Genomic DNA, 18,725 nt, shown 5'->3' with positions numbered 1-18,725 from the left:
CAATAGATGGAAGGACATCTGTTATCGATGAAGTAATAAGTAATTAAAGTTGGTCTCTCATTCGTTGATGATCACTTGATTCAAACTGCCTATCTAGGATCTAACTCATGTCCATACGTGTGTGCGCCCTCTTTTGTCTGCTGTGAACACGATCTGTGTTTCGCATATAGAAATATCTTCTCCTTTATATATCAGTATTACTGATGCTTCCTTCATCTTCCCCCGTTTTTTTCCCCTGGGGTCTCTCGTAGGATAAACACACAGATTATAGTCTGTGTTTGTGAATTCACTCGCCAAGTTTGCTACCATCTATTGATGCTACTATACTGTTAATCTGTTCTGGGAGCCAACTCTTCTAACATACCTCCGATAGGGGTCGTGTCTTTCTCCTTCTATAGTCTGGACGACACTTTATAAAAAACCCTCACTTATGCTGGAGTATTTCTGCAGTCCAACATTTTTTACACACTCTTTCTGGCGTCTCGCTTCTCAGAGATGGCAAACAGCTTGATTCTATACTTATTTCCATTCCATACGCCTCTGTTCGGAGTGGATCTCCCTGAAATCATTTCCATACTGGCGTGTGTCACGCCGTGGTGGGTGAATGTCCATACTTCTCTCTATTTCTTCGAGGATGTGATCTGAGGACTGTGTATCTAAGGGGTGATGTCACATCATAGTCGAAAGTATCCTATGAAATACTTGTGGTTTAACATCTGTTGCCTTTTAGATGTGCCACGACTACATTAAGGTTTCCAATCTTGAAAACTAAAGGACTTCTACTACATCATTTGTGGGATTTAGTAATTCAGTTGCTATATGTCAATCCTCATTGTAGAACGCAACCCTTCCACCATATGGCCACCCTTCTCTGTCGCCCCAGTATATCTTGGGCACACCAAGCGTAAACTTTACCTTATCTGCGCTATATGTCAGGTATACACCCCCTGGTGTATATACAAGGGGAGACGTGTTGCTCCAACTGGCTCATAAAGTGATGCTAGTATGTGTGTAAATGGTGAATACACACCGATTGACGTCTGTATGAATCAGGGTTTTCTACCAACCACTGTATACATCACAGGTGCTATACAGTCGTGTGCGTCCATCTCTTGTTGCTTCTGATATGTATGAAATACAGTCTGGTGTATGGATCAGTTAGTTGTATAACTCTCAGTACGTTAGAGACGCGATAAACACCACACCTTGGACAACACCCTACACCACCACACACCACACCTCCTTAAGCACCAGGCCTTACAACGCTACACCCAACACACCACACCGCACATCACTTCGATCCCACACCTCCTACTCGCATCGTGATTTGCAGCCCCGTCGTACCCTAGATCACCTCATTACCACTCTACCAGGGCGGGCAGACCATCCCTGGAGCACCTGCGGCCTCGGTTGTGTGTTAGGGGGAAGAAGGTATCAAGCGCCGACAGCAACAGGTCCGGGGAACCTCCACGTTATGCGACAACAATGGTGGCTCCAGTCACTATCCTTGGGGGGCAACTTGAAGGCAAATCTCTCTCTCTCTCTCTCTCTCTCTCTCTCTCTCTCTCTCTCTCTCTCTCTCTCTCTCTCTCTCTCTCTTTGAAATACATTACCCCCCCCCCCGACCTTGTTTTAAACTACCTTCACAGCTGGGTAACCAACCAGCCGGGCGATTTTACCTTAAAACTGGAGGGTTTTATGATTACCTTCACAGCTGGGTAACCAACCAGCCGGGCGATTTTTGCTCAGAACAGAAAGGTTTTATAATTACTTAAAAACCAGTGTTTTCATCATCATAGGTCAGGCATGCCTGTCTCACTAACCATTGGTCTCTAGTGGTGTTATAATGAGATAAGACTTGCTAGTGAAGGGAGGTCACTGCTGGTGGTGGTGTGAGGTCACTGGTGGTGGTACAAGGTCACTGCTGGTGGTCGTACTAGGTCACTGCTGCTGGTGGTACAATGTCACTGCTGGTGGTGGTACGAGGTCACTGCTGGTGGTGGCACGAGGTCACTGCTGCTGGTGGTACGAGGTCACTGCTGCTGGTGGTACGAGGTCACTGCTGCTGGTGGTACGAGGTCACTGCTGGTGGTGGTACGAGGTCACTGCTGCTGGTGGTACATACTAATACTAGGGGAGGATTAGGTATAGCGAAGATATCAGCTGCCCTGGTACGCACCTAGTAATGTATACCTATACCATTAACCGGGAGTATCAGGTGTGGGACGACCCAGTACCTCCCTAGTACAGTACCGGTGTCCGGGAGTACCAGGTGTGGGACGACCCAGTACCTCCCTAGTACAGTACCAGTGTCCGGGAGTACCAGGTGTAGGACGACCCAGTACCTCCCTAGTACAGTACTGATGTCCGGGAATAACACGTTATACAAGTGAGGGCCGAGGCTACGCCAAGCGACATGCAATAAAGCTCAGAACGACGAGGCAGGACCTACCCACGCTCCTCCCTCCCTCTCACCACTCACGCTCCTCCCTCCCTCTCACCACCCACGCTCCTCCCTCCCTCTCACCACCCACGCTACTTCCTCCTATCACCCCACGCTTCTCCCTCCCACCTCCCACGTTCCTACCTCCCTCCCACCATCCACGCCCCCCTCCTCTTACCACCCACGCCCCCTTCCTCGTACCACCCACGCCCCCTCCTCGCACCACCCACGCCCCCTCCGTTCCAGAGCCATACACAACACACGGCAACTGCTCCAATTACGACACGGAAAACAACACACGAGAGCCGACCATCGTGGGGTTCAGGTGTGTGTGTGTGTGTGTGTGTGTGTGTGTGTGTGTGTGTGTGTGTGTGTGTGTGTGGCGGGGTCTGACGCCTCCACGTATACCACGACGATCATCTCCAACTCATCAATCAGACGACAAACTCTTCGGACACTTACCATCACGTTTCACTTACTTTTGAAACCCTAGGAAGCGCCTGTGTGTGAGGAGTAGACTTCGACTTTCCCATCAAGGCTGAGGCTTCATGGGGTATCCTCATACTAAATGGGGTGTAGTGTACCTCTGTACATAGGTCATGTCCGGCCCTACACCCTAGCCAGTGCCAGTTAGTGCCAGCCCTATGCCAACCCATACCCTAGCCAGTGTCAGCCCTAAACCAGCCTACACCCTAGCTAGAGTCGGCAGACTGTGGCAGCGTCAGTTTACACCAGTGGCGATCCACCTCACGGGAACTGGAGTCCGCCACTGTGGAGGTGGTGGTAGGGCCAGTCTGCCACTGTGGTAGCGCCACACCACCGGAACCAGTGGCTAATGAGGTTAATCAGCGAATGAGACCAACCTGCCTGGCTGATCACTTTGTCCTGTTACCGCCACCTGGGTGGAGCGGGAAATGGAGTGTGGCGGAGTGGGAGGGGTATGGGGTGGGGTTAGTGGCCTGGCCCGGTGAACACTATGGAGGCTTCTCCCATAAACATCAGAGAACACTACGACTCCCATACTGGCCACCCCCAACAACACATCAGGTGATAGCGGTGTGTGGTGAGCGAATCCGTGTGCCATGGAGAGAGAGAGAGAGAGAGAGAGAGAGAGAGAGAGAGAGAGAGAGAGAGAGAGAGAGAGAGAGAGAGAGTTTTTCCACTCGTGCTGCCCCGTCTCCTGACTCTATATTCAGCCCATGTCTTAGTAGGATGTATACATATACAAGTAGACATCCCAGCTTACGATGGGCAAGTATTCATCGACCAGCCCCTATGGATAGGATGGATTTACTAGGTTGACAAAGGTAAGTTACCACTGCACCCACCAGGGCAGATCTGGTTTGACCTTGCCTCTATTTTTTGGGTATTCTCGCCAGTACGACTTCAAATTTGGAGTTGCTCTCCCTAACTCGGTCCTTAAACCTCCAGCTCCTTGTGACTTACAGCCAGCACCCACGACGTCTGCGTCTGTAGAGAGCTTGCATCTCCAGCCTCAGGGAAAGGCATATAATGCTGATCAAAATCCTGATTTCCCTACGCTTGATGCGTGAGTGTTACCCATCCCGCTGGCGGCCCTCAGCCGATCCCTCTCAGCTGCTGTGTGGTGCTCTCTCTCTCTCTCTCTCTCTCTCTCTCTCTCTCTCTCTCTCTCTCTCTCTCTCTCTCTCTCTCTCTCTCTCTCTCTCCCCTTGTCAATTGCGACAGACACCTTCCCCCCACGACTCTCCTCTCTTAGCCTGCTTGAGCATCTCTTGGCTGCACATCCCCCACACCAGAGATAATACTTAAGTGCATGTCATTCCATTGAGCCACGTCTGTGATCTGTTCATTCAACTCGTGTCATTTCCTGTATGTCTTGACGTGCTTATTTTTTTCATCATGTCCGTCACCTCAAGCGGATTTCCGACATGTTCCTCTTTCTTGGCCTTCTCTTACCTCCTCCTCCTCCTCCTTGTTCAGACGATGTGCTTTTTCCAGCCCCTAAGATCATCACCAGATTTCGTTTGATGACTTCCCTCTCCTCGGCCTACCTCATTTCAGCCAGTAGTCCACCTTTCTTTCTCTTCATCTCCTGCAGCCGCGCAGTGCCCTCCTCCTCCTCCTCCTCCTTATCTTTTATCTCATCTCTAATCTCAGCGATCTTCATCACCACACAAGTATCCCGAACGATTCGTAGTATGTTCTCTTGTTCTCCTAAGTCTTCTTGCCATCCACTGCTCCCCTCCACTCGCTTCCCCTCACTGTCCTGGTTGAGCGCCCCGCCTTGCCTCTATATGACTTCATCTGATGTTTCATTTCCGCCGATCTGTTTCACAAGCTTCTCCGTCTGCTTTGCGGCTGTCACGCACCTTCCCCAGGAGTGAACTCATATATACATATACCGTACATTCCCTTCCTCGTTCACCCTTCTTTGATTACTAGGTGGACTGCTTTCCCTAACTCACCGTCATCTGCCTTCCCAAAGAGACTCGACATTCGTGAATAGCCATTTTGGAGGCATCCTTCAGTTCCTCTAAATCTCAGACTCAAAATGAAAAGTCTTTTAGTGTTTCAATTTCAGTTGAAACTCACAAGCACAGGTCAGGTGACGCACAGACAACCAAAATGTAAAATCACAAGACATACTCTCACGAACACAAGTCGGGAAACACACAGAAAAGTAAAGTGTATTCACATACAATTGAAGGTGTGCTCAATACAGAGGTACACCCTGCGAGGACAGATAACAGGGTGTTTTCACAACCAAAGGTGATGAACTGTTCTCATAATAACAGGCCCAAGTGTACTGGGAAGAACAAACAGGTGAGTTGTGTGTGGGTGTGGGTGTGGGTGTGTGTGTGTGTGTGTGTGTGTGTGTGTGTGTGTGTGTGTGTGTGTGTGTGTGTGCACTCAACAACAGGTGAGGTGTGTATGTATACTCAACATACAGGTGAGGTGTGTGTGTGTGTCCACTGAGCAACAGGTGAGGTGTGTATGTACACTCAAAATACAGGTGAGGTGTGTGGGTGTGTGTATACTCACAGGTGAGGTGTGTGTGTGTGTGTGTGTGTGTGTGTGTGTGTGTGTGTGTGTGTGTGTGTGTGTGTGTGTGTGTGTAGAAATACTCACAGGCAGTGAAGTCTTGCAGCTGCTGGAACTCTGCAGGTGAGAGCTTCTCCCAGTGAAGAGCCATTCTCACCGCCGCCTGTCAGCACCTGTAACAACCAACAGCAGAAAAAAGGAGGCAATTACTCGCTGGTTCACATGAGTTCATGGGCAATCATCTGCATACAGCATGAAGCCTGAGTGTACATAAATTCATAGTCATTTATATCCATACAGTGCACACACACACACACACACACACACACACACACACACACACACACACACACACACACAAATAATAAATCTAAATCTAATTATCTGCTTAAGACATTGAACTGGGGGGGGGGGGGGTAAACTATAATATCCTGGCTTTTGACCTGACCCTTAAAGGCGTGACTTTCATTAAAGTGTCGGGTCACACCCATCATACCAAAGTGTCGTACCGTCGTGCTCAAGGGTCGTACCGTCGTGCTCAAGGGTCGTACCGTCGTGCTCAAGGGTCGTACCGCCGTGCTCAAGGATCGTACCGTCGTGCCCAAGGGTCGTACCGTCGTGCTCAAGGGTCGTACCGCCGTGCTCAAGGATCGTACCGTCGTGCCCAAGGGTCGTACCGTCGTGCTCAAGGGTCGTACCGCCGTGCTCAAGGATCGTACCGTCGTGCCCAAGGGTCGTACCGTCGTGCTCAAGGGTCGTACCGCCGTGCTCAAGGGTCGTACCGTCGTGCCCAAGGGTCGTACCGTCGTGCTCATGGACGTTACGCCACCACAACAATCCAGTCTGCACGACGCGTCTCCCTGGTAGCGGAAATTTAAACTCCCACACATTTCACAGACCAGGGAAGGGTTGGCACGATCCTCACACACCACCACCAGGAACCTAAGACTGTTCCAAATACCCGTCACTCGGCAACGGGGAAGCAATATATATATATATATATATATATATATATATATATATATATATATATATATATATATATATATATATATTATCCCTGGGGATAGGGGAGAAAGAATACTTCCCACGTATTCCCTGCGTGTCGTAGAAGGCGACTAAAAGGGGAGGGAGCGGGTGGCTGGAAATCCTCCCCTTTCTTCTTTTTTTTTGTAATTTTCCAAAAGAAGCAACAGAGAATGGGGTCAGGTGAGGATATTCCCTCTAAGGCCCAGTTCTCTGTTCTTAACGCTACCTCGCTAACGCGGGAAATGGCAAATAGTATGAAAAAAAAAAAAAAAAAAAAAATATATATATATATATATATATATATATATATATATATATATATATATATATATATATTTTCTTTTTCTTTTCTTTTATACTATTCGCCATTTCCCGCATCAGCGAGGTAGCGTTAAGAACAGAGGACTGGGCCTTTGAGAGAATGTCCTCACGTGGCCCCCTTCTCTGTTCCTTCTTTTGGAAGGAACAGAGAATATATATATATATATATATATATATATATATATATATATATATATATATATATATATATATATATATTCCTATGAGTCCACGGGGAAAATGAAACACGATAAGTTCCCAAGTGCACTTTCGTGTAATAATCCCATCATCAGGGGAAACACAAGAGAGAAATATAAGTCAGTTGATATACATCGAAGAGACGAAGCTAGAACGCCATATATATATATATATATATATATATATATATATATATATATATATATATATATATATATATATATATATAGTTACCGAACAGAACTGAATATGTCACATATCCTCATGTTCTAACCGTATATGATTTTTTCATATATATACCTTGTAAGATAGCGTAAAAAAGTACAGTAAATTATTAGAAGGGTAAATCTGTGTGTGTGTGTGTGTGTGTGTGTGTGTGTGTGTGTGTGTGTGTGTGTGTGTGTGTTCCGAAGGCCCCCTCATCTCCTGACATCTCCCTCATCTTCATCATCAGCAACCCCATCCAATCCCACGACCATCTTCAACAACCCAATCCCGTCCACTCCCCTAACCATCATCATCGTCCTCATCATCTCCCCCAATCACCAACATGATATTCATTCCCTCCCCCCAGGAAACTACTCCATTATCACCACCCTTATCTGGTCCACCCACCATCTATCCACCCCCAGCTTACACCATAGCCATCACCATCGCTAACCTACCAAACCCTCAACTCCCTAATTGCCATCATCTCCACCAGTCCCCATCACCACCACCACCACCATCATATACCACCTCAATGTTATTCACTTCTTACCCTCCCCCCTCACATACCTTCCCTACAATCCCCCACCCCCGCTTCCTCTCCATCATCCACTCCCTTTCCACCACCCACGACATCCCTTCTTCCCTTCCCCCTCCTCCTCCTCCACCTCCTCCTCTTCCCCCAACCCTCACCACCGGGCCAACAACCCCACTCCACTCCCTCCGCCACCCACCCCGGGCCAGTACACTGTGACTGAGCTGCACTGCTGTTGCCACCAACCATAAACAATATCTATATTTCGTATATTCCCCGTTGTCTGATATCCACCTTCGCCTAACTCATATTGCCACGCTGTGAGTATTACGGCGTCAGAGCTCACCAAATACCCCAGTTCGTGTCAGGATGTCTCGCAGACGAGACCAACACAGTTATAATAAAGAGCATTTCATCAACAGATCCAACTAAACCAGCTGATATCGCGGCCTTCTGACGCAAGTTGCTGACGTCATACGTGACGCAGGGGAGTGGGTGGAGCTACCGTCTCCCGCCCGCCCATTGGTCGGTCGGGCAGTATTGATGACGCCATGTCCCCCTCCTCTTTCCTCCCCTCCTCCTCTCCGTCCTTCATTGGACGATTATGTGAATCTGATGATTCTCCATCTACTCAGTTGGCCTGGGAATCTTGACTCAATTTTTCACTGGCTGTGTGTCACATCTGACGTCACGGATATCCCCGGCATAATATATCGATCAATTATAACATATTCTTCGGCTGGGAAGTACGACTAGGCTGCTGGGATGACCGTCTTTCCAACTTTCACCCCCCGCCACACCATCCCTCCCCCTCAACCCCTCCTCCTTCCTCCTCTGCACCGCAACTCCAGGACAACTTGAGATGGGCCTCGTCTGATGTTCATATAACTGTCAGTTTTTAAGAGATGCATATATATATTTATATATATTTCGTGATTCATCAGCTCCTACATCATGACTTTACGACCCGTGAGGGTGGGTGGGGGTGGTGTAATGATGGTCTGTTAGTGGTCTTAGACCTGATCTTTCAGTCCAAGGTGGCGTACCCTAAAGGTCGTGCCACTGTCGTGCCCAAGGGCTCGTACGCCCGTCGTGCTTTGGGACCGTAGCACCGTCGTGCTCAAGGGTCGTACTCTCATATACACCAGCAGGAGAGTGTGTGTGTGTGTGTGTGTGTGTGTGTGTGTGTGTGTGTGTGTGTAATGCTATAAGAATGGCGTTGAAAATGCTTGACGGGGAACCACAATCCCTGCTCCTGGACGGAGAGGAGAGGCTGGGATGCTAGCGGCCTTTCTGGTTAGGACCTTTCTAGTCTATCTTGCCTTCGTCACCTACCACCACCACCGCCGCCTCCTCCCCCTCACCCACCACCCCACAGCACGGTGAGCCACGGGAAGGAAGGAAGGAATGAATGAAGGAAGGAAGGAAGGGGAGGGTTGAGGTGTTAATCCTGGTGACATCACCTGCCACCACCACCAATATCCAATATCACCACCATCATCACCACCAATGCTGATGCCATCACCACCACTGCCACCACTACCACCACCACTTCTGCTGCTGATACAACCACAATCGCCAGCAGAGATAATACTACGTCACCACACCATGGCTGTTGCCACTAATATTTCGTCCACCACCACGCAAAAACACCTCTAATATCACCATTACCACCACCACAAACACCACATCTAACGTATCTACTATCACCACCACAAACACCATTTCTAATATTAATGCTGCCACTACCACAATCACCATATTTGACCATTACTACCACCACCACAATTATCACGACCGTCACCATCACCATAATCACCCCACCATCACCATCACGTCACTACAACCACCCCCATCATCCCCATCACGTCACCACAACCACCTCACCATCACCATCGTCATCAAAACCATCCCCATCATCCCCATCACGTCACCAGAACCATCTCACCATCACCATCGTCATCAAAACCATCCCACCATCACGTCACAACCTACCCCAACATCACCATCACCTCACCACAATCATTGCCACCAACTTCACCACACAAGCCACCGCCACCACCACAACCTCCAACACCACCACGACCATCAGTGTTTATACCATCCTCCACCACCACCATAGCTAACACCACCGACTTCAAGCACCAACATAATTGCTAATATCACCACCACCATCACCACCATCACCAACTTCAACACCATCATCTCCAACGCGGCTGATACCGCCACCAGCTAAGCTTACCGTCAGCAGGACCAATGAGGGGCACCATCAGCTCCCACTACCACCAGAAGGATCATGCCCCTGGAGCGCTGGCTGGCTGCCGCTGGTGACGGCAGCGGCACCAGCTGGAGGCCTGAGGCACGCCGGGTCTTGATCCCCTCCTGCTGTGTTAGTCAGGGGCGAGGGGGATAGATCCCTGGGGCAAAATGGGAGGCAAGCGTTTCGCTACGAATAAGGTGAAGTGCTTTTTCTTGAGAAGGATTTTTAACGTAATAATAGATTGATTTACGAACAAGAGCAGTTGAGAACAACTCTAAAATACGTTTAGAAATAAGCAAGACGAGTGAATATCTTGATCCGAACCAATGACTGAGGTTATCTGGGCCTTCTTACCTAAAAACGTACCTTAAAAAAGTTTATGGGTATTTCACTTTCCTTACGTATTTATTCCTCTACTCTCCCAAGCTAAGATCTACGTATATAGTTTATGATCTCTTGTACATTACAAACAACCTCGAAAAGACCCATTGGTCTGTTGTTATTTGTATATCTTTGTAATCCTTTGTTATCTCCCAAATGAATAACCAAGCCTCCTTCCTCCTCTAGGCTACTCAGTCCTCCAAGCTTCTATGTGTTACTGGACCGATAAACTGAGCAGGATGGAGGACGTTAATATTATCAACCAGATCTGATATCTATCTCTTCTACGTTCTTCATCAACTCTTTTAAGACAAGTGAACTCCCTGCACTTAAATAACATTTGCTGTATAACTTTCATTCTTTGGAAAGCTTACTCGTGCCTCCCCCTGCCCGGTGTATCTCCTTATCCACCACACAACAAGGACTATCAAGTAAAAAAATGCACAAAAGGGCATTTAAGATCATCCTCGATCCCTCTTCCACCGCCTATTAAAAGGCGCTCGGAAAGGCTAGTCCTCTCGGATCTCTCCAGCAGCACCTCACCTACACAACTTTCGACGACAGTTCGGGATTGAAGCGAACGCATCGCTTCCCGCTCCCAGTCACCTCCTGCCACCAGAGATCCCCCTTCCCTCGAGCTGCTCTTCTGTAGCAAATGCGCATCGAGTCCAACCAAGCTTATACAAACTATTCAAAGAACAGCCTCATTCTGATCACTACGATCATCATATAAATGAACCACCAGATCGCTTCCCGTGTCTGTCAACAGACCGTCTACCGCGCTCCCCACACCGTCCCAACGCATACACACTTTTCAAGCCTCATTGTTTTTCCTGTGTGGATTCTATTTGTAATTTGTTTGGCTTGCAATTTATTCAGTAAACTTTTAATCATCATTACCACTATCATTATCTGAATCATTATCATTATTACTGTTATTATCATCATTACTTTAATCATCATACATTTACCATTTGTATAATTTTTCTACGTGTATGAACTGCCAAACTCTCCCCTCAAATGCAAGTTTATATATATATATATATATATATATATATATATATATATATATATATATATATATATATATACATTACCTACACAGCTTTCCATGGTCCACCCCAGACGCCTCACATGCCTTGATTCACTCCACTGACAGCACGTCAACCCCTGTATACCACATCGCTCCAATTCACTCTATTCCTTGCCCTCCTTACACCCTCCTGCATGTTCAGGCCCCGATCACACAAAATCTTTTTCACTCCATCTTTCCACCTCCAATTTGGTCTCCCTCTTCTCCTCGTTCCCTCCACCTCCGACACATATATCCTCTTGGTCAATCTTTCCTCACTCATTCTCTCCATGTGCCCAAACCATTTCAAAACACCCTCTTCTGCTCTCTCAACCACGCTCTTTTTATTTCCACACATCTCTCTTACCCTTACGTTACTTACTCGATCAAACCACCTCACACCACACATTGTCCTCAAACATCTCATTTCCAGCACATCCATCCTCCTGCGCACAACTCTATCCATAGCCCACGCCTCGCAACCATACAACATTGTTGGAACCACTATTCCTTCAAACATACCCATTTTTGCTTTCCGAGATAATGTTCTCGACTTCCACACATTTTTCAAGGCTCCCAAAATTTTCGCCCCCTCCCCCACCCTATGATCCACTTCCGCTTCCATGGTTCCATCCGCTGACAGATCCACTCCCAGATATCTAAAACACTTCACTTCCTCCAGTTTTTCTCCATTCAAACTTACCTCCCAATTGACTTGACCCTCAACCCTACTGTACCTAATAACCTTGCTCTTATTCACATTTACTCTTAACTTTCTTCTTCCACACACTTTACCAAACTCAGTCACCAGCTTCTGCAGTTTCTCACATGAATCAGCCACCAGCGCTGTATCATCAGCGAACAACAACTGACTCACTTCCCAGGCTCTCTCATCCCCAACAGATTTCATACTTGCCCCTCTTTCCAGGACTCTTGCATTTACCTCCCTAACAACCCCATCCATAAACAAATTAAACAAATTAAATATATATATATATATATATATATTTCTTTTTCAAACGCGTATTACCAACTAACACCTTCGCCGTTCCTCATAACAACACATCAGAACCTTTTCACAAGATCACAAATGCAGCGTAAGTCCACTCTCAGCTCTTCTACCATTTCCTAAACCATTATTCTCCTGACGAACGACCTTACGCAACATCATCACCACCACCACCACCACCACCACCACCAACAACAACAATAACACACTCCACCACCACCACCACCAACACGACCCCCATTTCCCAACCCCCTCATCACCAACACCAAACCCTCCAACACCCATCCCCTTCCTTATCTCTCACTCTGCTCCCCTTATCTCTTATCACTCTACCATAAACTCTAATACCCTCTATTACTATATTAATTCTCGACAGCTTTTACACTCACCCTGAACACTTTTACCAGTCTACAAAAAGCAAAATTATTGCGTTTATCCAATACTCAGGACCACTATCCTAACACACACACACACACACACACACACACACACACACACACACACACACACACACACGATAGAATGGGTACCTGCCATGGTCTGTGTGTGTGTGTGTGTGTGTGTGTGTGTGTGTGTGTGTACGTACACAGGAGCAAAGACATGGTACATATGTACAAGGTCGAGAGACGGGACAACACTAGTGTACACTGCTCTCCCCGCAACACATATGAAGTAATCACAATCAGCGTTGACAAACACCACAGGTCATGGCACTAACTCTAGCATGACCTACAGCCTGAGGTCAGGGCAGTGACCCTAGCTACCAAGACCTACTGCCAGAGGTCAGGGCAGTGACCCTAGCAAGACCTGCAGTGTGAGGTCAGGGCAGTGACCCTAGCTACCAAGACCTACAGCCTGGGGTCAGGGCAGTGACCCTAGCATGACCTACAGCCTGGGGTCAGGGCAGTGACCCTAGCAAGACCTGCAGTCTGAGGTCAGGGCAGTGACCCTAGCTAGCAAGACCTACTGCCGGAGGTCAGGGCAGTGATCCTAGCAAGACCTACAGCCGGAGGTCAAGGCAGTGACCCTAGCATGACCTACAGCCGGAGGTCAAGAGTGACCCTTGCAAGACCTGCAGTCTGAGGTCAGGGCAGTGACCCTAGCATGACCTACAGCCTGAGGTCAGGGCAGTGACCCTAGCTAGCAAGACCTATCAGCCGGAGGTCAGGGCAGTGACCCTAGCATGACCTACAGCCGGAGGTCAAGAGTGACCCTAGCAAGACCTGCAGTCTGAGGTCAGGGCAGTGACCCTTGCATGACCTACAGCCGGAGGTCAAGAGTGACCCTAGCAAGACCTACAGCCTGAGGTCAGGGCAGTGACCCTAGCTAGCAAGACCTACCAGCCTGAGGTCAGGGCAGTGACCCTAGTTAGCTAGACCTACAGCCAGAGGTCAGGGCAGTGACCCTAGCTAGCGAGACCTACCAGCCTCAAGTCAACGCAGTAACCCCAGAAGGTTCAGATGCACCCTCCAGCTCGCTAATTTCTTCAGCGAAAGAGTTCCCGAGCAACTTGCTGTGACATCTGCATACAATAGTTTTCCCCCCGCTTGTTGATTACCCTAAAGAAAGTCACAAAAATAGATATTCCAGCCCATTAATCAAAATCTAGAGTAGAATGGAATGGCTCCCTGGAAAACAGAAGAATTTCAACCCACCACCGTCTTTAATAAGCGGGGAACTCCACACAATAATCCACCATTGACAAATCCCTCGCTATTTGTAAACACTACACTATACTAATTACTACAGAGAACCTACCTCAATAATTACACCACCCCTTCAATTTGAAAACTTCCGACTTATAATTACCCACTCATAACAACAACTTCCTACCGAGAATCACCTGGGGAAAACAAAATCAATCTATCTCTGATGATAGCGCCATAAAATCCCCCATTCACGAGCCCAATGGGTAATAATTCCCAGTCGGTGACAAATGTTTGGGAAGCCTACCTTAACGAGCCCCCCTCCGTGCAACACCAGAAGCCAGTTTAGGTTATACACATACACACACACACACCCCGGGCGCGTCATTATCAGCTCGCCCAGCAAGAACACCAGCCCACCTAAATCACGTCTCCATTCATCTCGAACACGAGAAAGGTATTTTGAATATTTCTCTCATCGACCAATATACTACTTGAGAATCATTCGATTCTGTCACATCTGTATCTATATCCCGCCATATCCCACTGTATATTATATGAGGGTAAGAACAGCTTCCAGTAACAACAATGGGGTATATATATATATATATATATATATATATATATATATATATATATATATATATATATATATATATATATATATATATATATTGGATTACGTGTTAATTGACAGGCGTGCGAAAGAGAGACTTTTGGATGTCAATGTGCTGAGAGGTGCAACTGGAGGGATGTCTGATCATTATCTTGTGGAGGCTAAGGTGAAGATTAGTATGGGTTTTCAGAAAAGAAGAGTGAATGTTGGGGTGAAGAAGGTGCTGAGAGTAAGTGAGCTTGGGAAGGAGACCTGTGTGAAGAAGTATCAGGAGAGACTGTGTACAGAATGGAAAAAGGTGAGAACAATGGAAGTAAGGGGAGTGGGGGAGGAATGGGATGTATTTAGGGAATCAGTGATGGATTGCGCAAAAGATGCTTGTGGCATGAGAAGAGTGGGAGGTGGGCTGTTTAGAAAGGGTAGTGAGTGGTGGGATGAAGAAGTATGAGTATTAGTGAAAGAGAAGAGAGAGGCATTTGGACGATTTTTGCAGGGAAAAAATGCAATTGAGTGGGAGAAGTATAAAAGAAAGAGACAGGAGGTCAAGAGAAAGGTGCAAGAGGTGAAAAAAAGGGCAAATGAGAGTTGGGGTGAGAGACTATCAGTAAATTTTAGGGAGAATAAAAAGATGTTCTGGAAGGAGGTAAATAGGGTGCGTAAGACAAGGGAGCAAATGGGAACTTCAGTGAAGGGCGTAAATGGGGAGGTGATAACAAGTAGTGGTGATGTGAGAAGGAGATGGAATGAGTATTTTGAAGGTTTGTTGAATGTGTCTGATGACAGAGTGGCAGATATAGGGTGTTTGGGTCGAGGTGGTGTGCAAAGTGAGAGGGTTAGGGAAAATGATTTGGTAAACAGAGAAGAGGTAGTAAAAGCTTTGCGGAAGATGAAAGCCGGCAAGGCAGCAGGTTTGGATGGTATTGCAGTGGAATTTATTAAAAAAGGGGGTGACTGTATTGTTGACTGGTTGGTAAGGTTATTTAATGTATGTATGACTCATGGTGAGGTGCCTGAGGATTGGCGGAATGCGTGCATAGTGCCATTGTACAAAGGCAAAGGGGATAAGAGTGAGTGCTCAAATTACAGAGGTATAAGTTTGTTGAGTATTCCTGGTAAATTATATGGGAGGGTATTGATTGAGAGGGTGAAGGCATGTACAGAGCATCAGATTGGGGAAGAGCAGTGTGGTTTCAGAAGTGGTAGAGGATGTGTGGATCAGGTGTTTGCTTTGAAGAATGTATGTGAGAAATACTTAGAAAAGCAAATGGATTTGTATGTAGCATTTATGGATCTGGAGAAGGCATATGATAGAGTTGATAGAGATGCTCTGTGGAAGGTATTAAGAATATATGGTGTGGGAGGCAAGTTGTTGGAAGCAGTGAAAAGTTTTTATCGAGGATGTAAGGCATGTGTACGTGTAGGAAGAGAGGAAAGTGATTGGTTCTCAGTGAATGTAGGTTTGCGGCAGGGGTGTGTGATGTCTCCATGGTTGTTTAATTTGTTTATGGATGGGGTTGTTAGGGAGGTAAATGCAAGAGTCTTGGAAAGAGGGGCAAGTATGAAGTCTGTTGGGGATGAGAGAGCTTGGGAAGTGAGTCAGTTGTTGTTCGCTGATGATACAGCGCTGGTGGCGGATTCATGTGAGAAACTGCAGAAGCTGGTGACGGAGTTTGGTAAAGTGTGTGGAAGAAGAAAGTTAAGAGTAAATGTGAATAAGAGCAAGGTTATTAGGTACAGTAGGGTTGAGGGTCAAGTCAATTGGGAGGTGAGTTTGAATGGTGAAAAACTGGAGGAAGTGAAGTGTTTTAGATATCTGGGAGTGGATCTGTCAGCGGATGGAACCATGGAAGCGGAAGTGGATCATAGGGTGGGGGAGGGGGCGAAAATTTTGGGAGCCTTGAAAAATGTGTGGAAGTCGAGAACATTATCCCGGAAAGCAAAAATGGGTATGTTTGAAGGAATAGTAGTTCCAACAATGTTGTATGGTTGCGAGGCGTGGGCTATGGATAGAGTTGTGCGCAGGAGGATGGATGTGCTGGAAATGAGATGTTTGAGGACAATGTGTGGTGTGAGGTGGTTTGATCGAGTAAGTAACGTAAGGGTAAGAGAGATGTGTGGAAATAAAAAGAGCGTGGTTGAGAGAGCAGAAGAGGGTGTTTTGAAATGGTTTGGGCACATGGAGAGAATGAGTGAGGAAAGATTGACCAAGAGGATATATGTGTCGGAGGTGGAGGGAACGAGGAGAAGAGGGAGACCAAATTGGAGGTGGAAAGATGGAGTGAAAAGGATTTTGTGTGATCGGGGCCTGAACATGCAGGAGGGTGAAAGGAGGGCAAGGAATAGAGTGAATTGGAGCGATGTGGTATACAGGGGTTGACGTGCTGTCAGTGGATTGAATCAAGGCATGTGAAGCGTCCGGGGTAAACCATGGAAAGCTGTGTAGGTATGTATATTTCCGTGTGTGGACGTGTGTATGTACATGTGTATGGGGGGGGTTGGGCCATTTCTTTCGTCTGTTTCCTTGCGCTACCTCGCAAACGCGGGAGACAGCGACAAAGTCTATAAAAAAAAAAAAAAAAAAATATATATATATATATATATATATATATATATATATATATATATATATATATATATATATATATATATATATATATATATATATATGCTACTTACAGTAGCAGGGAAATGTGGACTCCATTGGAGGGAGAAATTCTTGGACAAGCTTGTACTCCCCTTGGAAGTCTCGTCAAAGAACTCTGTAGAGGAATCCACATTTCCTTGATACTTATAGTAGCGCAGCCTTGGGCTATGGGAGGAGATTCAAGGTGAAACCAAGACTCTTTCCTTAAAATTAGTCTTAGGGTAATAATGATGATAATGATAATAATAATTATAATAATAGTAATAATGATAATAATAATAATAATAATAATAATAATAATAATAATAATGATAATAATAATAATAATAATAATAGTGTGTGTGTGTGTGTGTGTGTGTGTGTGTGTGTAAGGCGTCTGGGGTAAACCATGGAAAGGTCTGTGGGACCTAGTTATGTGGATATGGAGCTGTGGTTTCGGAGCCTTACACACGACAGGAAAAAAAAAATGGATGTGCGAGGACGTGGCCTTTCTTCTTCGTCTGTTCCTGGGAGCAACTACTTCGCTAAACCGGGAAACGGAGAACAAGGGGATGTGTGTTTCAGAGGTGGAGGGAACGAAGAGAAGTGGGAGACCAAATTGGAGGTGGAAAGATGGAGTGAAAAAGATTTTGAGTGATCGGGGCCTGAACATGTAGGAGGGTGAAAGGCGTGCAAGGAATAGAGTGAACTGGAACGATGTGGTATACCGGGGTCGACGTGCTGTCAATGGATTGAACCAGGGCATCTGAAGCGTCAGGGGTAAACCATGGAAAGTTCTGTGGGGCCTGGATGTGGAAAGGGAGCTGTGGTTTCGTTGCATTATTACATGACAGCTAGAGACTGAGTGTGAACGAATGGGGCCTTTGTTGTCTTTTCCTAGCGCTACCTCGCACACATGAGGGGGGAGGGGGTTGTTATTTCATGTGTGGCGAGGAGGCGATGGGAATAAATAAAGGCAGACAGTATGAATTATGTATATGTGTATATATGTATATGTCTGTGTGTGTATATATATGTATACATTGAGATGTATAGGTATGTATATTTGCGTGTGTGGACGTGTATATATATACAGGTGTATGTGGGTGGGTTGGGCCATTCTTTCGTGTTTCCTTGCGCCACCTCGCTAACGCGGGAGACAGCGACAAAGCAAAATAAATAAATATAATATATATATATATATATATATATATATATATATATATATATATATATATATATATATATATATATATATATATATGGAGACAGAGAGATGAGATGAGGCTTTTTAGGTAAACAGTACTGAAGTGCATGACTAAGAGATAAGCGTTGGCAGAAGGGTTAGTATAGCGCCCCCA

At 46.5% G+C, this 18,725-nt stretch overlaps 1 protein-coding gene across 1 annotated transcript in view; it reads right to left on the bottom strand.

The window, feature by feature from the left end:
* Dgk (diacyl glycerol kinase 1) overlaps positions 1–18,725 on the bottom strand; it is a 150,230-nt gene that overhangs the window by 76,319 nt on the left and 55,186 nt on the right. The window contains exon 2 of the mRNA XM_071668967.1: positions 5,555–5,640. Within this exon, the coding sequence (XP_071525068.1) occupies positions 5,555–5,618 (64 nt within the window). The 5' untranslated portion in view covers positions 5,619–5,640. The remainder of the gene's footprint in view (positions 1–5,554; positions 5,641–18,725) is intronic.

The sequence above is a fragment of the Panulirus ornatus genome, chromosome 13, assembly GCF_036320965.1.
Source record: "Panulirus ornatus isolate Po-2019 chromosome 13, ASM3632096v1, whole genome shotgun sequence".
NCBI lineage: Eukaryota > Metazoa > Arthropoda > Malacostraca > Decapoda > Palinuridae > Panulirus > Panulirus ornatus.
The sequence above is the reverse complement of the archived record's forward strand: the minus strand, read 5'-3'. Positions and strand labels throughout refer to the sequence as shown.